The sequence below is a fragment of the Echinops telfairi genome, unplaced genomic scaffold (genome assembly GCF_000313985.2).
Source record: "Echinops telfairi isolate 266 unplaced genomic scaffold, ASM31398v2 ScPeMD7_23;HRSCAF=83, whole genome shotgun sequence".
Lineage (NCBI taxonomy): Eukaryota > Metazoa > Chordata > Mammalia > Afrosoricida > Tenrecidae > Echinops > Echinops telfairi.
Genome location: NW_022103920.1, coordinates 87477286 through 87502332, shown reverse-complemented (window position 1 = coordinate 87502332; position 25047 = coordinate 87477286). Strand labels below are relative to the sequence as shown.

The window sequence follows — 25047 nt, the reverse complement described above, 5'->3', positions numbered from 1 at the left end:
CGCATTTTTCACTGCTAGATAATATTCCATGATGCATGTATGCACATGTGTAGGCACATACAAATGGTTAATCATTTTGCTTTCTGGGACATCTGGGTGGATTACGATTTTTTCATGATTATAAACAACATATCAAATAACAACTTTTTTCAAGTTTTCCGGAACAAATAAATGATGTTTCTCTAGGAAACAAATCTAGAAGTGGCATTCCTAGAGGAAGGGGAAGTACGTATTGAACTTTATCAGATACTATTTGTTAATTTATACTCCAAAAGCAGTATATGAGACATTTCAATTCCCCAAGATCCCTTGAACACTAGGTAACATCAATACTTTAATTTTTTGTCAAAATATTTTATTTCTATTTCTAATAAGAATTTTAACTGTGTCCATTGCTCATTTCCATTTCTTCTCCTATGAAGTGAGAAATAACGGGGTCAGAGTAACAACTGTGAGGGTGGTGTAGGACTCGGCAGGGTTTGTGCTGCTCTGAGTCGAAGTCAGCCCTTAACAACCACCACTGTGGATTGCTTGTGCATCTGCCTAGCCTATCACTATCATTTCAATATACACACACATACAGAACATTGTATTTCTTGAGTTTTTTCCTGATTTCACAAATTATGCATTTTATCAAGAATTTAGAAACTACCAAAAAAAAAAGGAAACTAAGGAAACCCAACCATGCTTCTGGTTTTATTTTCTTCTACTATATCAGAATGGAGTCGGAACCTCGATGAGGTTGGAGCATGATCACCCCAATAAGGGATTGTGGGGTTGAAGGGTAGAGTGAGGGTCCCACTTCTTCACAGCGTACAGCCAGGTTAGCTGACCTGATCACTGAGCCTCTGCAAAGCCCATAGGGAGCCACACACATTTCCCATATTTTATCACTCAAGTCAGCCATTCACAAAACGCCTGCACGCCTTCTCCATGTCCACTGTCCACCCCTCAACCCCTCATGGAGGACAGCAAGACAGGGTGCTATGGGGCCAAGTCACATAGGCAGTCTGGCTGGTTGACAAAAGAGGGGACGGCACAGTTCTCTGGCCTCATTCTCAGAACTAGTAGAGGAGGCAGCTAGCTGTTCTTTGCTGCACTGCATCTTGCCAAAGGAAGGTCCCACCTGGCAAAATGTGGGTCGAGCGGTGACTGGGAGGAGAGGCAGCCAGCAGATCTGCACATGGACCCAATGGAATACACTGACTGCTGCTTCCAAGTCAAACGAAATTCTGACAACTTCCATCTTTTCTACATTTATCATCAGGTTGCTCACTGGTCCAGTTGAGAGGAGTTCTTTTCTTTCTGTTGAGGGCTCATCCATTCTGAACACGATACACTTTGATCTTCATCAGTAAGTGCTACACGTCTTCTTCACTTTCAGCAAGCCAGGTCGTAGCATCTGCTTCTTGCAGGTTGCTAATACGAGGGGGTACTATCCCCCCACAAACCAAATGTGATGTGAGGGGGATAGTGCATTTGGAGTTCATTCCACCAGGTCAGGCTGTTAATCAAGCTTTCTATTCAGAGGTTCCGAAAAGATTGCGTAACAGTGTGCAACAACAACAACAACAAAAAGGCTGATCTGTGTCAGACCGGGGAGGCTTTGCCATCATGACAATGTACCCGTGCACGCAGTCCTATCAGTACACCAGTTTTTGACAAAAAACAGACAAACATGCCTCTCTTGCCCCATGTACCTTACTAACCTGATAGCACTCCAGGCAACTTCTTTTTGTTTCTGCAAATGCAAACGGACATGAAAGGACAGTGATTTGAGGACACAGAAGAGGTGAAGAAAATGAGGGCGGTGCTGTCGGCTATCTAGAAGAGTTTGAAAATGTTTCCAAGAATGGAGTAGCAGATGTGACAAATGCATTAAGTGTAATGGAGGGTACTTGAAGGTGTTGGGTTGTCCTTCATAGTCTTCCTCCAATCCTGATGCCACGTTCTTCTTCATACAGCCAACTTTTCGGATGAGTGGTTCAGCATGTAGATGGGATAAGTGAGTGAACGGATACAATACAGATACACACCTCTCCTGATTTTGTACCACGGAGTACATATCCTTTTCCTGTCTGAATGACTGCTTCTTGGTCTATGTACAGATAGTGAATTAGCACAACTGTTCTGGAATTCCATTTTACAATGTTATCCATAATTTGTTATGATTCATACATCAAATGCCTTTGCCCAGTCAATACAACAAAAGTAAACACCTTCCTGATACTCTGCTTTCTGCTAAGATCGATCGGACATCAGCAATGATATAAACTAAATAAAATGCAGAATGAATTAAAACTTGTTTACAAAAAAAAAAATCAGACCTGCCAGAGTCCTTAGCTGACTTCCAGGGCTGCAAACGCCTCTGCCATGTGAGGCGGCATTAAAATCATATGAAGTCTAAGGCTGACCTACTTTAGTTAGAGACGATTAGATAATGAAATGCATTAATCTTTCCTGTAATACCCATTCATTACCATAATGCATGTTCTATAATCTCAGAGTATTTTTGGTCGCTGACAGACATAAATGATACCCTTCTTCCAGCTATTTGAGATGTCAGCTCCCTAGCGATGACGAGTCAGACTTTCTGAGCAGGAGCCACGACAATCACTGTGCCATTCTCCCCTGTAGAAAGACATAGACAACCTAGGGAAGGAAGGGCTTGTCCGGAGTCACAAAGTCAAAAACAAGAAGGCACTATTTTTTCTTTTTCTAAAAAAACAGTTTTACTGGCATATAATTCACAGATCATGCAATGTAATAGTGAAATCATATTAAGAAGAGTTATACAATCATGACCACAAATCAATCTGACAGCCTATTGTTTTTTGTTGTTGCTGTTCAATTGCTTTTAAAATGATCTGAATTGTGAGGTGCTATTTCCTTGAGGTGTAACTTTATGCCTGGTGGCTAGCAGCCCAACATGTGACCACTACGCACGCCATCGGGGCTCCTCAGATCAAGTACATCAGAGTGAGGCAAACCCTAGTCTGAAGAGAGAGTTAGAGAATAGGTAGCGAAAGTTAAGAAAGGGAAATGACAGTCATCTCAGAACTGCAGATAAACTGAACAGGAACCAGGAGAGACTGGCCTCAGGCAGTCACGTTTGACGCGAGGCTACTGAAAACAGTGAACCCTGAGGACGTGACCTTTGGGGACGTCCTCAAACTACTGGTAAGACCCAAGAGCTCAGGACTAGATGGTGCACTGGGGAATTTTACCAGGCATTCGGAGAAGAGTTGACACCAATTTGACATGAACTATTCCAGAATAGAGAAAAGGATGGAAAACCCCCAAACTTATTTTATAAATTGAACATAACCCTGAAAATAAAATGAGGCAAAGATATTACAAGAATAGAAAGTTATAGACCAATATCCCCTTTCAACTATGCAAAAATTCTCATCAGAATACAACAAAACATAAAAAAACAAAAAACCCTTCATGATCATACCAGCTATGCAAGGATTGCATATCATTATAAAAGCAATCAACGTAATCCCCCATATAAATAAACCAAAGAAAAGGAAAAACATGATCTCAACAATTGATGCAAAAAAGGCATTTGACAAAAGTCAACACCCATTCCTGATAAAAATTCGCATTAAAATAGGAATAGAATGGAAACTCCTCAACATAATAAAGGCCATGCACAAACTGAAAGGCCAACAATTTGCTTAGTGGGGAGAACCTGAGAGCATTCCTCTTATGAAATGGAACCAGAAACGCATGCCCTTTATTACCACTATTATTTAAAATCATGCTGGAAGTCTTAACCAGAGGTATTAAACAATAAAAAGAAATCAAAGGCATCCAACTTAGCAAAGAAGTAGAGCTCTATTTTCAGGTGATATGACTCTACTTATAAAAACCCCAGTCTACAAGAAAATCGTTGGAAATCATTGAAAGCTTCGGCAGTGTAACAGGGTGCAAGATCAACATACAAAAACCAACCGGATTCCTAAAAACAAGGAGAAACTAAGAAAAGGAAATCAAGAAAACAACACCATTTACAATCATTATCCAAAAGATGAAATACTTAAGAATAAACCCAACCAGAGAAACAAAGACCTGTACAAAGAAAACTAGAAAACACAGCTAAAAGAAAGCAATATAGACCTGTATAAATAGAAGGCTCCATGTTCATGGATAGAGAGACTTACCACTGTAAAAATATCAATACCACCTAGGCTATAAATATAATGTAACTGTGATCCAGGATCCTAGCATCAATTTTTAAAGAAATGAAGGAACTAATCATCAACTTTATAGGGAAAGGAAAAAGGACCCAACATAAGCAAAGCACTATTATATAACAACACTGAATGAGGCTTCTCATTTCCCAACCTCAAAACCTACACAGCCATGTAGTCAAACAGCTTAGTACTGGCACAGTCATATGCAGACCAATGGCATGGAGTAGGGAACAACGGGGGGAAAATCCACCATTTACAGACAACTGACAAAGAGCCAAAATACATTTAACACATTAAATGGGGGAAAAGTCTTTCAACAAATAGTGTTGGCAAAACTGGATTTCTATTTGCAGAAGAATGAAACCGGTTCCATTCCTCACTCAACAGGCAAAAACAAACTCAAAATGGATCAATGACAGAAATTATAAACACTAGAATTATAAAGATCATCAATGAAAAAGTAGGAACAAACTTAAGGGCCCTAGTACGTGGCATAAACACAGTATCAAACATAATGGAAAAACAAAAAACAGCAAAAGATTGGTGACTGGGGCCTGTAAAAAACAAGACACTCATGAGCATTGAAAAGAGAACCCACAGACTGGGGAAAGATTTTTGGCAGTGATACACCGCACAGAGACTAATCTCTAAAACCTACCGTAAACTGCAATAACTCGACAAGAAAAAGATGAAAAATTCAAATAAAAACAGAAGACTCGTTCAAAAAAAGAAGACATCCAGGTGGTCAAAAAATAGATGAAGAAATGCAATCATTATCATTTAAGAGATGCAAATCAGAACAACGATGATACACCACCACAGAACCACCTTAGGAGCAAAGTTCAAAAGGACAGGAAGCAACTGCTACTGGAGAGAGTACGGAGAGATCAGAACCCTCATACACTGTACAAGCTCGGTGGGAACAGAAAGCCCCTAGGACTCAGCAGTCCCCTTTCCTGGGCACATACCCGCGAGGGGTAAGAATCGCAGCACAAACACAGAGATGGATACATACCACGTTCATCACAGCACTGGTCACAACAGCAAGAAGCCGGAACCAACCTCAACACCCCTCCATGGAAGACCCGATGAGGGAGCGCAGGTACTTCCATACAGACGACACCCGGCACATGGGGAACGGGAGCATCTCATGGCGGGGAGAGGTTTGGAGGGCGTTAGGCTGCATAAAGGTAGATCATCACAAAAGGGCAAATGTCGTCTGAGACCACTGTTGTAAAAGCGAAATGTCAAGAAACAGGTTTTATAATGCCAACACAAACAGCCTTTGCTAGTAATCAGGGGGAGGAAGAGGAAGCAATGGGCTGGAGGGCAGAGGGGTGTTGATTAGGGGTAAGGGAACAGTCTGAGAGAAGAGGGGCACGGGACAAGCTACTGGAAGGTTTGACAAGTTGTTTAAATTGTTGAACACCAAAATGATGAGCTCAAAAGTAAAGCCCTGCAACAAAGGGTACGGAAGGCCACGCCTGCCCTACCCTGGCTGCTCTATTGCCAGGAGGCAGGCATTAGACAGGTCTGCAGGCTCCATCTCTCTTTTCCTATTTTGACGCCAACTGGTCCTTCCACAGCACTTTAGATTTATGATACTGGGTTCGACAGTTCATTGTTATGGCCACAGAGAACTCACAGACAACGTTCACAATTAAGAGAGTTTGGTAAGGAAGTTAATAGGTTGCCACAAGTCAGGATCAGCAAGCCGTAAGACTAGTCATTGGTCTCCTCAGCCAGCATCCAAGTCTCTCTCTGGTTCTTAAGTCTCTCAGCCACACAGTCCTTTGGCCTTTGCCTCTATGGCCCAGAAAGCCAGCCTGCCTGTGGCTGTCCCACAGTTCCATAGTCCCAGGCCAGATGAGGAGAAGGTAGCCCATAGTCTCGGTGCTGACCGGTCCCCTCTAGTAGTGTTGTTGCACGTGCGCTGTTTGTTGTTTTGGCACTCCATGCACTTTCGATATTCTTCGCCAGCACCACAATTCAAATGCATGGAGTCTTCTTTGGTCTTCCCTATTCAATGTCCAACTGTCACATACTTATGAGGCAATGGAAAATACCACGGCTCGGGTTAGGGACATCTTTGTCCTCCCAGTAACAGCCTTACTTTTCAGTATCCTAGAGACGTCTGTGTATCACAGTTACCCAACGCAATGCACCCTCTGATTTGGATGGCTAACTTCCATGCGCACTGACTGGAGATCCATGCAAGATGAACTCCTTGAGCCTCCATTTTTCTCTCCATTCATCATGGTGTCGCCTAGGAAGCCAGCTGGGGGGATTTGAGTGTTCTTTACATTGAATTGCCATCTATATTGAAGGCTGCAATTCTTGATTTTTGACCGCGAGTGGTTCAAGTCCTCAACACTGGCGAGCAAGGTTGTGTATTTTGCACAGGGAAAATTGTGACTAAGCCTTCCTCCAATCCCGATGCCACATTCTTCTTCCTAGAATCCACCTTCTCTGATGATTTGCTCAGCACACAGATGGAACAAGTCTGGCGAGAGATGAAACCTGACGCACCGTCCTGATGCTAAACCCTGCAGTTCTCCCTTGTCCCCACAAGTGCCTCTTGACCCACGTGCCAGGTCCACATGAGCACAATGAAGGGCCCTGGAATTTCTACTCTTCTCACGGCTAGCCGTAGTTTGTTATGAGCACACCAGGGATCCTCAAACTTTATAAACAAGGGGAAGTTCACTGTCCCTCAGACTGTTGGAGGGCCGGACTATAGTTTAAAAAAAAAACTATGAACAAATTCCTATGCAGTTGGCTGCTAAGCAGGACAAGCAGCGGCGGCAAAAACACCTGGTGGGCCAGATAAATGTCCTCGGCGGGGCGCATGTGGCCCGTGGGCCGCAGTCTGAGGACCTCTGATCTACACAGTCGAATGCCTTTATTGACACAGTCAATAACACAAGTAAACACTTCTCTGCTTTGAAGCAAGATCCATCTGACGCCCATCTCTACGGGAGGAGGTGCCTCATCTTCCTCCCAGAGGTGCTGGTGGGGGTGGAGCCTCTGCCCTGTGGTCAGCTGCTCAACTGCAGCCCACTCTGCTGCCAGGGCTCGTTAAGCTACTGGGAAAGCGCCTGTGCATGTGCTTCAGCAGAATGACCAGTGGAGAGAAAAGCCACTGCACTAAGCAGTGGAAGGGGCAGCAGTAAGAGCCTGTGTTAACTTCAGGCACCATCCAGGCTACGAGCATGCACTGGAAGCCAGCCCCACCACGCGAGGCACACGCTTCGAGATGCTTCAGAGAGAGCAGCACTTGATCCAGGGTGCAACAGGATGTGTGGATTTGACGAGTGAAGTTGTCACTTCATGTTACATTTTTATCACGAGCTTTGGCTTTATTCCTCTCACAAAGCTTGCTTGGCCAGTCTTGAAGAGTACATAGTCAACTGAGCATCCCTTCTCATCGTTTCTATCCTGTGCCAGGGATCTTGGCTGGGTTAATGTTCAACCTGACATCGATGGGATCCTTCGGAGGTGAGGGATGTGGCAGTATGCTCCCCTGCTGAGCACGTAACATTGAACACAAGGGTGCTGGACATGCCAGAGCAACCCCTCGCCCCTCTGCTTACATGGCTGGGACAGAGACTCACACCTGGGGCGGACCATGAAGCACATTGGTCACGGGGACCCAACTCCTCCCTTTGAATGACCTCTGAATAATGTCATGGGGCAGGGAAGGTGCGGAGCGGCTCTTGAACTGTAACCACTCCGTATGCTCCGCTCTGATGCATTCTGGGTAATGAAAGTGACGGCCAAAATGCAGGCAGCAAAGACCAAGTTCTCCTTCCAGATACTGGAAACTGTTCTAGGCCACCGAGCAATGAACAGACAGCAAGTCTCTACTGTGTCTTTGGGAACTTTTATACAGGGCAGTGAGTTTGTTTATCATAATTCCACCTCCAAGGCCACTAATACTACATAAATTTTAGCTAATAGTTCTAAAAATGTATCTCTTAATTTATCTCTACTATCGCCTTGACGGGAACCCTGGTAGCACTTTAGGAGCACTGACGGAACTGGTAAGAGGGACCACCAGCTGCTCCGTGGGAGACAGATGAAGCTATTTACTCCCGTACACATGCATAGCCTGGGAAACCCAACCTAGAGTCCGTATGAGTCAGACTGGATTCGAAGGCAGTGGCTATGTGCTTTGGAGTTGTCTGGCTGGTCTTAGCTCAAAAAAGGAGGCGAATAAGGCTGGCTGATGCTGATGGGTGACTGGTTTCAGCACTTTATTCCTGCTGACTTACCAACCGCTTGATGCAGGTAAAGTTCCCAAACAATCAAGACACGGCCTTTTAACCCTGAGATCATTTAGGACTGGAACTGACCTAACGCCATGGCTCAATTTTCAAGTAAACGTGTCAAGCAAACCCAGTACTATCAAATCAGCTCTGACTCACAAGGACCCCTACAGGACAGGGGCATAACTGCCCCTGTGGGTTTCCGATGCTATAAATATTTTACTGCAACAGAAAGCCGCTATTGTAGTCACATGACAGACTGGTCTATAAAGGAACAGTAATACCAGGTAGGTACTGCCCACCTGACGCTCATCAATCATTTGAGATCAAAAGGGCTGCGTTTACCCAAGGGCCAAGTTGAGAAGGATTATGAAAACAAAGAACGGAACCGGGAAACACAGGGAAGTAGGGTGAGTTACACCGAGGGGACTGCAGTGAGCGAGATGAAACATGTGCAGGACGCGCTGCACGTGGAACTGATGATCTGCCCTACACACCTCCACCCAATCCACAATAAAGCCGCACAAGAAACAGGAGCCTAGTGGCGCACGGCTCTAATGTCCTCCCTCTACAGGAGGGGGTTCTCAACTTAAGCGTGGATTAAGGTCATCTGGATGACTTGGGGCTTTTATTTCAGTTTTTACTAAAGAGAACATTTATTAAGTTGTCAACGGCCTAGGGGCAAGACAACTCCCGAGCATCTGGACAGGGTGGGTCATCCTGGTGTCGAGGGTTTACTGGGAGACATAGCTTTAACAAGGCCATGGGAGTCAGAGAAAAGTGCCACACGAACCTGGCTGGTGGCAGATCAATGTAACAGGGACGCACGGGGCCGTGATTGGGACACTTGCATTACATAAGACAAGGGCACTTACAATATTGGTCCAGGGGCTCCCCAAGGCAGACAAGACATGGCTCATGACCGTGAGACCCCCAGTGCTGTAATCTTCACGAAGGACACACCAGTTAAGCCCCTCAGGTCAACAGCCCCTCCCTGGGCTGGCCAGGTGGGCAGAAGTCATCCATCTCCTAAGGCACTCTTTCTGAGGACAAGGCTGCTCACAGCCCTGATCGATGGCCAGAGGGGATTCAGTGGAGGCTTAATGGGGTCCCCTCTGCAAAAGGATTTGGGCTTTCACTGTAGATGTCCTGTTAAAACTCAGGCTCCTGGGCACCACTGCTGGAGCTCCTGACTCCGGAGCTCAGGGCGGGGCTGAAAGTCTACTGAGTTTCCGGGTGATGATGACAGTGCTGTCCTTGGACCACTCCGAGAGACTTCGAGACCCGGGGAACCTACGTATCCTCTCTAAACCACAGGCTCCCGATCTCCAAACCAAACTCAATGACAGGGAGTCCAGGCCGACTCATAGCGGCCCATGGTAGAACTGTCCCTGAGAGTTTCGGAGGATGTGCCTCTTCATGGGAGTAGAAAGCCTTGTCTTTCTCCTGGGCAGCAGCTGGTGGTTTTGAACTGCTGACCTCGCAGTAAGAAGCCCAGGGACTTAAAAAATTAAGTGCAATATTTATCAAGAATCTAGATAACACCTTGGGGGTATGGCAGGGGAGGTTTGGGGGAAGTGCGGAGCTACTAATGATGAATACAAGAAGGAAGAAAATGTTCTAAAACTGATTGTGGTGATGACTGTACAAATCTTCTTGGTGTGCCTGAACTATGATGGTGTGACTGAACTGTATGATACGTGAATCATATACCAATGAAACTGCTGGGGAAACAAAGAATCTATATAATACCTACTCACATAAGGGCGTTCTATAGATGCTAACTATTATTAAAATAACCCAACACTAATTCTAGAAACTTAAAAAAGACAACCTAATCTGCTACACAGGGCATCTAAATAAGAAGCCTTGGTGGCTTTGTGGGGAGGCATCAGACTGCTAGGCTCAAGTCACTGGTTCAAACTCATCCGTCACTTCCGGAGCACAGTGAGACTGTCTGTTCCTATAAAGACTCTGCACAATCTTGGGCACCCCAGGTATGGTCACTCTGAGTTGCATGGCACAGGGTGTGGTGTAACATAGGCTGCACATGTTCCCTTTTATGTGCGCACCCCCTTTCCTCATTTCACACAAGATGCGAGTTCCATTTGCAAAGGCTGGGGCCATGGGATGAAGCAACAGAAGTGGGTCTCTGGAAGAATCATGCCTCAGGAGCCTAAGGGTTGTGGACGGCTCTCGTGCAAACATTTCTGGCAGCACTGTAGTGGTTTGCACAGTTTGTGGTGTCTGTGTGTGTGTGTGACTGGGGCGGCCAGAGAACCATCATCTTCCCACATGGAACAACAGCAGGAACTCGGAATCCCTGCGAGCACAGATCTGAGTTAACTCATGAAAACGCTCTCTGAAACATCCTGACTTTCCGGAGGGAAGTCTCAAACCTACAGATCCCCTTGCTCCTCACCAATGAAAACAGCACCGAGGGGCAAAGGGGAAGGAGACTCCAAGGGTGGCCGTGGTCATTTCAGCTACAGAGCAGCACTGGCCCTGCGAGTCTCCCTTCTCTTCACAAAGTCAGGTGTGTTACATCTACGGGTCCAGTCTTCAAAACAAGCAAAGCGCACCAGCTAGAGGTGGCACTGTGGGGTCACAGCAAGACTGAGGTTCAAATCCACCTTCTGTTCTTCAGGAGAAACATGAGACTCTCTGTTTCCATAAGGATGAACAGCCTCGGACACCTTGGAAACCCTATGGGGCAGTTAGTTCAGAACCACGAGCCACTCCTCGGGGGAAAAAAACGATGAGTCTTGCTACTCCTGTACAGTTACAGCATCAGAAATGCACAGGGGGAGGTCTCCCCTTGAATCACTGCACTAAAGTGCTACAGACAGGCCAATCTCCTCCCACTAGGGCTTGCATTCCAGTCTCGGCTCCACCACTGCAAAATGGGGTGCACAGGACAACAGAAAGCACACTCGAGCATCTCTCCAAGGTTCCCCACACTCCCCACCGCCTCCTTTGAATGGTCTCTAAACCTGGGCAGACGTTTCTCCCCGCGTACAGATTGCACTGAGTTTGAAAACTGATGGAGGAAGAAGTAGCCTCTTCATGCCAGATCTACCCACGTAACAGTGAGGACTGCTCTCCATTAAGTCCACTCTTTTTCAGATATTCTTTTATAAGCCAGATTTAAATTACCAGGCCCCTGTCTCAGGGGTTCTTTTTACTGCACAGGAAGGAAACAAAAATCATGATAAAGAAACTAAACCAAATCCTGGGTGTCCTGCAGCCTCCTCCCGCAGGGGTATCTGCCCACACCCCTCAGCTCGGCATCGAGCTGTCGGGAACACTTACTCAGGGCGGTCTGGATATCCTGCTCTCCATTTTTCACTTCTGTCAAAAATCCCTTCAAAAATTTGAGACCTCTGAAACAAGAGAGGAAGAAACATTACTTTGAAAGTTCACGCGTGCTGAACGGCTATAAAAGAATGGGGAGACACCTGTGTTGACTCCGTCATGGAGACCCCGTAAGGCAGAGCAGGCCTGCTTCCCAGGGCTTCTGAGGCTGTCAGTCTTGACAGGAGCAGACTGCCTCACCTTGTGCTTGGCAACCCAATGCTTAACCCAACGTGCCACCTAGCCCCAAACCAAACCCACTGGCATTGAGCGGATTCTAACTCATAGTGACCTTAAATAACAAGCTTTCCACGTGGAACAGACTGCCTCATCTTTCTCCTTCAGATCAGCTAGTGGGTTTGAACAGCTGACCCTGCAAACTTCACAGCCCACTGCCGAACCCACAGAACCACCAGGAGCTCCTTACTGCACCACCAGGGCCCATGAATGGCAGATGCCAGCTTCTATGTCAATCACACCTTGGACACAGCCATCCACAAACCAAGTTACGTGGCGGTCCATTCAGTGTCTGACGCTTCCCTTCAGCATACTCGGGATCTTTCCCCTATGATGTCTAGTATACTTAGGAGCAATGTGTTTCATAGTGTGGTCCTGGAACGAGCAGCTTCAGCGTCATCTGGGAACTTGCTAGAAACACAAATTCTCAAACTGAATGAAGAGAACCTGGGATGGAGCGCCAAGTAGTGTATGTTTAGCAAGTCCTCCCATGACGTAACAATGGAAACCTGGTTGCCTCTAAGTCCTTCAGGCGTCTCTAAATATGCTATGACTATCCAAACCCACCGCCATCAAGTCAGTCTCGACTCCCAGTGGCTCTAGCGGGCAGGCTACGACTGCCCACAGGGTTTTGAAGGTGGTACACCTGGACAGAGGCAGACTGCTATGTCTTCCTCCTGTGGAGTTGCTGGTGGGTTCAAACCCCTGACTTCTGGGTAGGAGCTGAGCATTTTAGCCGCAAAGACACCCAGGCTCTCTATATTGTTACGAGAGGCTTGTTAATGAAGAGGAGCCCTGGTGGTGCCACTCATTGGGGAAAAGATGTGGCAGAAATGTGTGGAACGTTCTCCTGTCAAGATTTACAGCCTTGGAAATCCTCTGGGTAGCTCTACCTTGCCCCTCAGGCTCACTATAAGTCAGAATCAACTCAGAGGCCGTGGGTTTATCAGACTCTTATCACCATCAGGAGGAAAATGAGCACACGTTGGTGCTCAACAACTTGTTGGGTTTCAAGAGGTTCATGGGGAAGCTCTGTGTGCTCCCATTCCACATTCCCAGGAACTTGGGGAAAAACAGCTCCTCACTGAACAGCAGTCTCCTCCGTACAGCGGCATGAGTTTCAGGGAGCTGCATTTTAAGGCTACCGCCTCACCCCACCCTGCTGCCTCACCTCTTCAGCCACAAGAGGGCCTCGGTCGCAGAGTTCCGGACCTGAGCAACGTTGGCCTCCACTTCGTGTAGCACTATCTTCTGGAGGGTGGTGAACTCGTCCTTGTTGGTTATATACTTCTGATTCACTTTCTGGGGGAAAGCCGGGGAAGACCCCAAGTTAAAAATGGGAGCACTATCCAACAAATCAGCACAGGCCTGAGATCGGTAAGTTGGCAAAGAGCCTCGAGGGCCTCCCTTCCCCTTATGTTTCCAAGGGGCCGTGGTTGTGTTTGAGCGTTCTTATGAGGGCTGCACAGGAAGTATAGAAAGGCTGTCTCCCGGGGTGTTAAAGCTATGTATTGACCTCCTACTTACTCAGTCTGCCTCAGACCTCTCTCATAGCTGTCCTTGAAAATACTACAATCTCCTGTCCCTAAGTAAGATTTCGGGTCACTATTCCTACCACACACACAATTCTTAAAACAGCCAAGTCTAATCAGCCACCCAGACAGGAGGAATTCCTTAAGCTGCTTCCTTAAAGGGGATTACCTACTGACAGCGGTGAGAGATTTTCATTGGCTACTGTATTCTGAAGACAGTAAAGCTCAGCCTACATTTAATCTGGAACACAGACTTTAAAAGAAGTCACGTCTACAACTCCCTCATCTTCTAGAGGAAGAAAATGGCTCGGCAGTTCCACAGCACCTTTGACACTCTGGCTGGCTGAGCCTGGACCTACACACTGCTAACCTGTGGCTTGTCGTCGCTTAGGCATCAGCAGCACAGAATCAGCGTTGACTGACCAGGCCCTGGGGCGTGAAGAGGAGAGCCTGGTGGCAGGCTTCCAATGAACACTCGGCCCCCAGCGCACAATTGGGCTTCTTATCAATTTGCTGGTTAAGGATTCAAAATGTGACACGGAATTAACTCTACTCTAAGAAGTTTGGATACATCTTTCATTCTTTGATGCATTCTTTCAAGCATTAAAATTTTTGATAAACTTTTCCTTTCACTTAAAAGTTCCCACAGAAACAAATCCATTTACTCACCTTAATATTGCCAACGAGGTCCATCTTAACAGGCGCAAACACTGTAGGGCCAAGTTTATCTAGAAAAAAGGATCGAAGATGTCATTGGAAAAGTAAGTTTTTTTCCCGTTTGGAAATTTTTGTTTTTCTTTCACGGTAATAATGAATTTAACAGATCTTCCCTCCAATTACTTTCACTGCTGAACTATTTTCTACATAAAAGCTTAAAGCCTTACTATGTGACCCTATTCTGAGTAGCTAGGCGCTCCTCTGTGGCAGGTGAGCTGGAGTGTCATCTGATGAGTCTCAGAGGCTTACGTATGCCATGCTTAGCGGCACTGCCCACGGGGAGCCCCTGGCTTTCTGGCTGTGGGGCATGTGCACTGCGGCAGGGGTAAAACACACAACAGCTTTCAAACACGTAAGCCCGACGAGTGTGACAGGGCGCACTCAAGGCTCTTTAGCACTGATCACAAGTGGGCATCAAAGTATTTTGGATATATTAGGCTAAGTAAAATAAATCGTTAAAATTAAAAATAAATTGTTTATGTGCTTTGCTTTACTATTTTAATGTGCCTAATATAGTACTTTAAATTCCACAAGTGGCCCAAATATTTTGAACAAGTGAAAAAAATTAAACAAAGGCAAGAATAAAGAAAACCCCAAAAGAGGAAATAAAATAGAAGATTCAAAACACAGTAAATTAAAAGATAGAGAGAAATCAGGAAACAAACAAATGGAGAAGATAGAAAATAAACACCAAGATGGTGGGCTTAAATTCCACCAAATAATGTAATTCACTATTATCAAAATACAGTTTAAGATATGGTCATAATAAGGGCAGTGATGGCATCTTTATAAAGTTAACTGAGCTGTGATTTAAGAAGCATCAATTTTATCTATATGCTACCAATGAATAATTGGAAAATGGAAATAAATTACTTTTTTACAGTAGTATCAACCCCCCTTTTTTTTTAAGAGTCTGAAGTGTACTATATTCTTAACAACACTATATAAAGTACTATATTCTTAACAACACTAGAAATCGTATGAAACGTGGTTGTGACAAAAATAAAGAGAAGCTACATAACTGAAGAGATACAGCACAGTCACGAATCCGAAGACTCGATGTCGCTTAAGAGGCCGGTTCTCCCCAAGCGGTTCCCAGTTGATGCTATCTTACTCAAAATCCCAGTGGGCTCTTCCACAGAAACTGGAAACTAAATGTGCATGGACAGGCAAAGCTCGACACAGAAGAACAAGATGATCCGATGTGAAGCCTTACTACCAGAGCATCATGATTAAGCCACTGTTGTATTGGCATGTGGAAAGCCACACAGATCTTTGGAAAAGAGAAAATCCAGAAATAGACCCTCACTTAAAAGAATAATTGCTTTTCAACAAAGCTGCCAAAGAAATGTACAGGGGACAATGATGGCGCCCGCCCTCCCCTCAACAAATAGTTCTTGAATAGCCAGATGGCAAGGACAACCCAAAAATTAACTTCACCAGCCTATTGTACACCATATATTAAAGCCGATTTTAAGATGGATTGCAGACATAAACTTAGAGGGACACACAAGAGAGCGTCTTCATGACCCGGGGAGACAAAGATTTCTTAGGGCACTGAAACCACCAGCCAAGAAGAAAGAAAACTGGTAAACAGGAATACTGGACTTCACATAAAAATTTAAGAGTTTGCTCTTCCAAAAACATCAAAAAGAAATGAACTACAACGAGAAGAAAGCATTTACAGCACCCGCCCCATGTCATCAAGTGGATTCTGACCCACAGCGACCCCATCTAGGGTTTCCTAGACTCCTTACACCCTGAGGGGGCAGACAGCTTCATCTTTCTCCTGTGAAGCAGCGGGTAGGTTTGAAGGGGCAGTGCCACCGAGGCTTATTTACAGCCCAGATTTCTAAAAGGGAATTTTATTCAGAACAGCTAAGGAACTCTTGTGTAATAAAAAGACATACAGCCAGCGTTTAAAAATGGGTTAAAGACCTGAACACGCACATAAAGGCAGACACGGCAATGACCGTGACACCACACTGAAACTGCTCCGCACCAGGAGTCATCAGATGAATGCACATCAAAGCTTCAAGATACTGACAGCAACCAACGTGGGGACGCCAGGAAGCCACGGGAACAGTCACATGCAAGTGGAATGCACACCTGTGTAACCACTCTGTAAAACTGTTTGGCAGCTTCTCATAAACATACAGCTACCCTGTGACTCAGCAAGCCCGCTTGAGAGAAAGGAAAACATATGTCCGCAAAGGGATAAAGTATTGTTCAGGGCAGCTTTATTTATTATAGCCCTGGCTGGAAACTACTTGTGGAATAAGAAATTTGTTCCTAGAATTTCCCGAGTGACAGATGTGTCTCTCTTCACCGTGGGCCCTCACTCAGAACAACCCTGATTGTTTATGCTAACAAGGGGACTCACGGTAGGCTCAGAGGGCCACTTGGTATCAGCTCAGCCTCTGGGTACAAGGGTGCTGGAGATGGAGTTCAAACAGGGGTAATCAACCATCAATCAAGACTGTACAACTTGTTAGTAATTGACGTCTTGTCGCCTCTAACTCCTGGTGGGTGATCTTATATTAAAAAAAAGGAAACGTTCACTCCTGTGCCTGCTCTGAACACTGCAGCTTGATAAGCGTCCCCGTTGGCAACACTCTGTGCCTCTGTTGTTCTTTCCCCAGTCTCCAAAGGCTTGCTTTTACTGGTCAGGGTGCTTTTGGAAGGAGACAGGATGTCAATCCTACTGCTTCCAACCTCGCAAGAAGAGCTGTCCACAGGGCAGGCACAGTGCCAACAGGCCCACAGAGCGGGGTCTGCCTCTTACTCGTAGATCCGGTCACGGCCACAAGACGTGTGGTCCACCAGCGTGGTTCACCAGTTCCTCCGGCTTAAACCAGAGGCAGATTTCTTCTTCGGCGCTTTTGACCGAGTCACTGCCATGAACGCTGTTCCTGGCAACGTGAACACAGAAGTCCCCTCGGACGCTGCGCGGCTAAGAATCCGCCGTTGGTCTCCCCTGTGCATCACAAGGTTCATCTTTACCACAGTCAACCCTTCCCAGACCATGGCCACAATTGGTCCCAAGTCCATGTACTTCACCAGCCCCGGGGAGAACGGGGGCCTTCCAGGTCAATGTAGTGCTGCTTCAGGTGTTCCTCCGAGGCCTTAACTAACTTCATGGCCACCAGGAAGAATCCCTCCTGCTCAAAGTGCCTGATGATGTCGCCCACCAGGCCCCGCTGCACACTGTCCAACTTGATGGCCATGAAGGTGCGCTCACTGCTGACCACCGTGTGAGTCTGCTGGTGGGGAGCAGGCGGCTGGATCCGTGGAGCATGAGCAGAGACAGGAAGTGATCACCGGAGCCGCTCCCAGCCTCTTTTCCACATAGAGCTGGAGTGTGCCGCATGCCCAGAAGACAATGGACGCTATCCATTCAGGGTTCTCCCAGACTGTCCTCATTGCCTCTTTCTTTGTGGATACTTTTTGTTTGGTTTTGACCTGTACAACTGCCTCCCGGTGTAACAGCTCTCAGTAAGTGCAGAGTGTCACCCCAGTGCATCAGTCAACCTGAGGAGGGTTTGGGACCCCTGGAACTTGCAGTGGGTATCCCAAGGGATGGCAGTGCTGGCAGCTGATGAGCTAACTCCGGGTTCTACTCCAATGCCCATCAAGAGGAGACTGAGTAAACACGCTGTGGTATCGGCATTCACCGAAAGACTCAGTAATAAAAAGAAACGAGCAACGGCTCTAATGATGAAGCTCCAGAACACACCAGAACACACTACCGGATTCCGTTCATAAACTTCAGACCAAGCAAAATAAACTCTGCTGAGAGCAATCAGGAAAATGCTATGCTCTGGCTGGTGGTGGGCTGGAGGCTGGCAGGGTGATGGAGTTTTCTGTCTTGGGAGGGATATGGATTGCATAGGGAGATGCAAGTTACACTTCAATGACAAAACGATGCGCAGTTAAGCGGGTCCTACAGAAGACTTTTTTTTTTCTTTTCTTTTTTCCCCCCCTATAGCAGACTTCAATGTAAGTAGGATCCTGGGTGCTAATGACTTTGTAATAGGAAATGTAAGTTTGAACTTAAGATAAACATCTTCACATATATATTGTTTTAATCTTTAGGGGAACATTTTCTCCTAACGGGTAGGAAAACTTTCCCCACAATGCCCATGCATAAAGGAGCCCTGGGGGTACAGGAGTTAAGCACTTGACTGCTAATGAAAAGCTCAGCAGTTTAAGCAAGCCCACCAGTGGCTCTGTAGGCACTGCAAGAGAAACGCGGGTGTCTGCTCCCAGTGAAGATTACACACAGCCTTGGAAACCATGTGGGGCAATTCTACTGTGTCTCAGAGGATGGCTATGCGGTGGAATAGACTGGCCAGCACACAAGAGCCACCACCGCCAAAGAAGATGGCGATCCATTTTTCAGCTACGTTCACTTTTGCCTGTGGGTGAACATGTGCTCTCCTCATCACACTACTCTGAGGTCAATATTGAAGCATAATGGGAGAAGAAATGGTGAAGTGCAATTAGGCTTAAGGTCATAAAGTCTTAACCACATGGGGCCTGGTGATGCACAGAAGTAACTAAGGGGTTCATCTCACCGAACCCACAGCTCAGGGCGTTTCTCCTGAAAACTAACCGCTGTGATAGAGGCTCCAGGGACTAATGACTGAAAGGCACCTGCGGCAAACTTACCTAATACTGGAACCACAGCATAGCAGGAGGCCAAGAATGCTTCTGTGGGAATGCCACTGTCCTCCAGAAGTTCAATGTCACTAAAGCTACATGGTGTGGTAATGCAGAGGAAGAAAGACAGAGAACACAATGTCATCAGCGAGCTCTGAAGGTCACAGGGTAGTCATGGAGATAAAACAGCTGTCTCCTCTGGAGGGCAAATAGTTTGGCCCAGTTCCACAGACATGCCCAGTGATTATTTTTCCATTACAGGGGCTAATAAAATCCGTTTCCAAAGATAATTACCCCCAACAAACTAAAATCTGCTTTCAGTGTGGGCCCTCATGACCCAATTCCTCCTTAGCCACTGCTTCCAACACCGTAAGTGGTAAAGCAGGGGCACAACACAGCACGTTCTCCCAGAGTCTGCCATCTGGCGACTATGCATGCCATGAGGGTTTTTCCAGAAGGGAGCTAGTCAGTGGCCGAGAGGACAAAGTATACCTGGTGTTCATGGTGCTAAAGAAAGTTGGAATAGTTTCACTGCCTTCTTCCCAATGGGGTTCCAAACTACTCGAGGGGTGTGTCTCCAGCTGTCCCAAGCTGTCATGATTTCCCGGGCTTCCCTCTCCGTCTTCCTTCATTATGTCATCTTGGACTGTGAAGAAGAAGACAAGTATCACCTATCATTGTGAAAATCAATCCAGAGTCACTGTTGAAATTCTCTACAACACAGGAAAGTACACACATACATGTATGTACACAAAGCTACGCTTAAAGTGCACAAGGTTTATATCTTGCTTGCCTTCACTAAACAGTGTATCGTGAATACCTTCAAACCACTCCATACTCTTTGTACAATGACTTTAATGACCAGGCAATATTGCATCATGCCCGTCCGTGGAGGGGCATTTTACTAGTTTACAAAGTGTTACTACTGTAAGTAATGGCATAAGAAGAGTCCTATCCACAGATCTCTGTCCTTAAATCTTGACTCTTCTCTGAGCACAAATTCTTAGAAATGAAATTATGGGGTTAAGTGAACAAAAGGACTGCTGATGAAAATTATCCAGTCTGTATTACTCAATGACTAGGGGAAAAGATGTGTACATTGCCCATTTCCTCAGACTAATAGCTAAGAAAATAAAGCTTCTTTTCTTTCAACTCACCTATAAAAACAGGATCTCCGATTTCATGAGAAATAGGAGGGGGTATAATGTTCAATTTCAAAATGTTGAGTAGTTCTAATACAGTGAAGAGCACTTGGCATGGATGAGAATTTGAAAGATTAACATTGCCTCAGTGCCAGTGGAATGACCAAAGTCACAAGGGCAGCATTCTCAACTATAGGGCTGTTACCTGAAATGGGGGCTTTGGTTCGATGACCACAAGGAAGGGCAAGTGAAGACTACTTGATGGTGGCTGGTGATTGATGACAGCCTGGGGCCCCAACAGGAACCAGGAGGATGATAACGATTTCTTATTATACGGTAAAAGGAGCCATGGTGGTGTAGTAGGTTATGCTTTGGGCTGCTAACTGCAAGGTTAGTAGTTCTGAACCACAAGCTGCTCCAAGGAAGAAAGGCGCAGCTTTCCATTCATGTAAAGAGTTAGCATCTCAGAAACCCAGACGTAATTCTACTCTACCCTACAGGATCGCTCTAATTGCGAACTGACTCAACGACAGTGAAGTTTTTGCTGTTGCACTGTTGAAAGAACTCTGAGGCTCAGGGCTGGAGGTCAGTGAAGTGCTCATAGCCAGCACAAGTCCATCAGACCCGGGAACAATCACAGCTTTCCCTTCACTGCACCTTCGACACACTGGGGTCAGATGGGGTAGAAGAATGCCATTTGGTCAAGCGACCAGGTGTCACCACACCACCAACTGAGGGTCCTGTCTTGAGGTCTGTCACCATGAGTGTTGGGTCACCCCATGGATACTGCGTATAACCTCGAAGATCCTACTGTTCAAAGGCTTGCTGCTGACACCCAACACTTTTACCTGGTATGTTATCTTCTTTATTTTCTTCACTTGATAGACTGCAGTCTCTCTCGGCAGATGGCAAACATAAGGGGTTCTTGCTTTTCATTGGGATTTCTTCATCGTCATTTATTTCCATATTTAAAGATCCATTTTCACAATTGTTCATCTCCATTTGTCTGAAATTTTTTACAAAAGAAAAAGCCAACATGTCTAAATATTTGCTCCTAAGTAGATTGCCCGGGTAGATCTTATTCAGAGCCCTGTGGGGAGGGCTCACAACTGTCAACTTCCTTTTACATCAATTGAAAAACTGCGCTGCTAAAACCAGACTCCCCACCCTCCTGCCTCCCCAGATAGGGGCCTGCCTGTGCCAGGGGTGGGTCTGTCTCTCAAGCTGCCAATTTAGAAATCAAAGGGTCGTTAATGGCTTTCCTGTGCCCTCAGTTGACCTAGTCTTTTTGCTCCCCACTGGTCTCAGGAAGTAGTCATTGGCAGCTCCCCTGGTTTTCAAGCAGCTTTCTCCAGGTGCCTCTGAACTTCTCTCACACACTTCAACAACCTGGGAGGTGGTTTTCTGTCTTAATTCTCAAAAACACGGGCCACTTCCATGTGTTTGCCTAGCACTTAGCTGTCTAGGAGCCACATGCTGTGTTCAGGGGAGGGAAGTCCCTGCCAAGTGTCTCACGGAAAAAAGGACAAAACCTATCCGGAAGGACCGGCTGCTCGTCAGGGAACTGAAAAGGCTATTTATCACGCAAGAGGACTGGCTGACTCTACTTCCTAAAGGGGGAAACCATAGCCTCCTGTGTAGGTGATCATACCCTGGCCCATCAGACCTTTGTAAGAAGACCTTTTCTTCTAATAAAGGGCCGACCCACATGGTGACACTGAGGACAGCACTTGCCATTTGCTAAGAAAGTGCCGAGTTCACACTAGCACTCAAATGCAGGACTTTACCCAGGAAGTACCTCAAAAGAAAAAAAAAAAGTACAATCTACAAAGATGTTTCCAGAAGAAATGTGGAGGTGAAGACTATAAATAACCACATAGGGAGCAATCCTTACAACAAAGAATTAACCTAGCAAACAACAGTGGTTGAAGAAGATGAAATATCAAAGGATATGTAAGATGGCAAACATATGGACTATGTCAACACATGGAGATGGTTACATGCAGAACAGCTGAATAATGAACCCAAAATAACGTGAATGGGGTATAGATTCCAACCGTACACTTGATTTTTGATCAAAGGTACGCCTAGAAGAATAGAAATGGTTTATACTTTTATCTCTTAAATTGTCTTTTACCCAGAAAAAATGCCAAAGATTCTTATTTTTAAACAAAACGGCATTGTCTTTTCAGGTTAAAAGCATGCTTTTCTCAACAGTCAATGGCTTCAGAAGAGAAGGTCCAATCTCAGTACACTCCAAAAACCAAACTTATTACTGCCGAGTTGAACCTAACTCAAGAGAGACCCTGTAAGACAGAGTAGACCGCCCCCATAGGGTTTCCAAGGCTGTAAATCTTTAGGGGACAGACTGTTGCCCCTTTCTCCTGCAGAGCAGCTGGTCAATTCAAACAGCTGGGCTTCAGTTAGGAGCCAGTGCTTAACCACTGCGATCCTGTGGCTCAGGCTCACCCAGAAAAAGCTTCCCCCACCTCAACCCCCCAACCCACTCTATGATCAAAAGATCCCTATCTTTTTAAAAAAAAAACATGGAGTAATAATAACCTTATTTATTTTTAGGAATAATAAACAAAAGTTACTGTACCTTTCCAGTGAATTATGAATTGGTATAATAGGATGTTTCATCTTTAAAAGAAAAGAAATGTACATGTTAAATGTCTTAACAGTGCACAACTGGAATGTTATCACATATGACAAATGGTAAATAAGATTATAACATACTGTCTCACTCAACAGGGACAGGTTTAGGTGCTCCCAAAAAGTAGAGACTCGCTGATCCCAACCAGCTCTCTTAATTGCCTTAAATAAGGGCTATGAAACTTCTATGGAAAAGGATATGGGGCCTTTTTATTGGGGCAAAACATACATAAAGCATTGCCAGTTTTTACAAGTACCATTCAGTAACATGGATTCTGTAGGTTGAATTAAGGAAGGTGGTCTTTCAAGGGATCTCATTAAGCAACCAATCCCCCCTTGGTGACTGGATTTCTTTGGGATTTCAGTTATTCTCATTAAAGGTAAACAAACAGCAAATTATGACACACATTGTATCAAATTCTGTAAATACAAATACCATGGATTCCTTCCCTGAAGGCAATTACTATACAAAGTTGGGCTAAAATAGGGCTAAGTGTAAGAGCAGGAGCTCTTAGTCCAACCCCAAGCTTCAGGGAGAGAAGATGAATCTTGAGGAAGTCAGGACTGGCAAGGAGGGTGTGTGGTGCCCTGGGAAATGCACGAAGATGTGGGAGCAACGACCAGCAGTTATATACTGCAAGTCACATTTAAGGACTGCTAGGGAGAGAGGCTGTCGATGGACAGCAGGAGGTGCTAGGATTTCACTGTGACCTGTCGGCAGTGGGGATGCCAAAGACAGGTTGTGCAGGTCTCCAGGACAGCTGGTGGTCACAGAAATACTTCACCGACTGGCATGGGTCAGGCTGGAAGACTCATTGGGAACAAGAGGATTACAAAGACGAGACGTGGTCAAATGATAAAACTGCCAAAAAGTAACCGACTGGACTTGCAGGATGAATAACTCATGCTTCTGCCTGGAGTGAGTGAGAGCAGACCTCAAAGTGGCCACACAGCAAAGCCCACTCTAAATGCTTCTTAAACCACCACATGGGCTCAGCAGCATGCCCTCCTGACGCTTCCACTTGTCATCAGTCTGGCTTTTCTCTACCTTGCTGGCCTTGCGCACGGCCAGCTGCGGGGAGCCCGGGGGAGTATGGTGGAGCAGCTCGGAGGTGAAGGCCGCGTTGGCGATCTGCATACACTCCTCCAGGGTCTTCAGGAAGGTGTTGCAAGTTGACTTCAGCAGAGTCCCGACGTCAATTCCCTCCTATGAAACAACCAGAGTGGAAGACTCCTTTACCTTGCCAAAAAAGAAAAAGCCCAATTTTGGAACGCTCTGAGAGGTGTTTAACTACATAATAAGAAAACAGTGTGCCGACCCATTTTGCTGGACAAGTATGTTATTTGAAAGAACAAGCCAAAGGTGAGTGCAAGGTATCTATCAACCTTGCACAAGCTTTGCCCTCCACCTGACCCTCCCTGACACCTTCTTTTAAATCTCTACAATGTTAGTAAGTACCAGGGCTGCTAACCCCAAGGTGAGCAACTCAAAACCTCCAGTCACTGCTCAGGGGAAAAATGAGGCTTTCTACCTCTGTAAGGATTTATACTCTCGGAAACTCCCAGGGCATTTATACCCTGTCCTGTAAGGTCCGCTATGAGTTGGAATTCACTCCATGGCAGTGAGTTTTTTGAGAGCACTGTGCCTGTCAGGTGCTGGGCAAAGAGGTGCCTCCCACTCACTGCAGTTTGTAGGGGGTAACACATCACACGGAATTACAAGCAGCAAGAACACTGGAAAAGAGCTGCCGACTACCTGAGTAAAAGTGAGGTCCTCGGGGTGATGAGAGGCCACAAAAACCATTCATTTGCTTCCAGAAAGGGGAGTGTTGGCTGTCAGATGCGTCCAACTGGCTTCAGCAACTGGGACTTGATGGCAGAGGGGCACCAGGTTTTAGGTCCAGGTTACTTTTGCTGACTCGGGTGTTGTTCCTCTGACTCAGGACACGGAGCCCCATTCTAACTCACGAGCGTTCAGAGCACAGCCTAGTGGCTGTCTGCCTCCATCTCGCTGCTCTAAGAGCCACCACCCTTCCAGGAGCACGTCCCCAGGCACTACTGCTCCTGATTTCTTCCTTGAAACAAACACTGCCTTGTTCTCTCGGTCGGGCTTTCTCAGCCTGGGCAGCCGACCTTGGGGGCTGGCTAATTTTAGGGGATGTATGTGGGGCTGGGCAGGAGAGAGACGAGACTTTCTATTCCCATAAACAGTTACAGTCTCGGAAACCCACAGGGGCGGTTCTACCCTGTCCCGTAGGACCGCTACGAGTCAGAACGG

At 46.0% G+C, this 25047-nt stretch overlaps 1 protein-coding gene across 1 annotated transcript in view; it reads right to left on the bottom strand.

Annotated features, from left to right (window-relative positions):
• Positions 1 to 25047, bottom strand: part of PLEKHA8 (pleckstrin homology domain containing A8) — a 54515-nt gene that overhangs the window by 14145 nt on the left and 15323 nt on the right. Inside the window, exons 5-12 of the mRNA XM_045288856.1 lie at positions 23818 to 23976; positions 22717 to 22757; positions 20963 to 21120; positions 19465 to 19618; positions 18982 to 19067; positions 14263 to 14321; positions 13233 to 13363; positions 11783 to 11853 (exon numbers count right to left, since the gene is read on the bottom strand). Of these exons, the coding sequence (XP_045144791.1) occupies positions 11783 to 11853; positions 13233 to 13363; positions 14263 to 14321; positions 18982 to 19067; positions 19465 to 19618; positions 20963 to 21120; positions 22717 to 22757; positions 23818 to 23976 (859 nt within the window). The remainder of the gene's footprint in view (positions 1 to 11782; positions 11854 to 13232; positions 13364 to 14262; positions 14322 to 18981; positions 19068 to 19464; positions 19619 to 20962; positions 21121 to 22716; positions 22758 to 23817; positions 23977 to 25047) is intronic.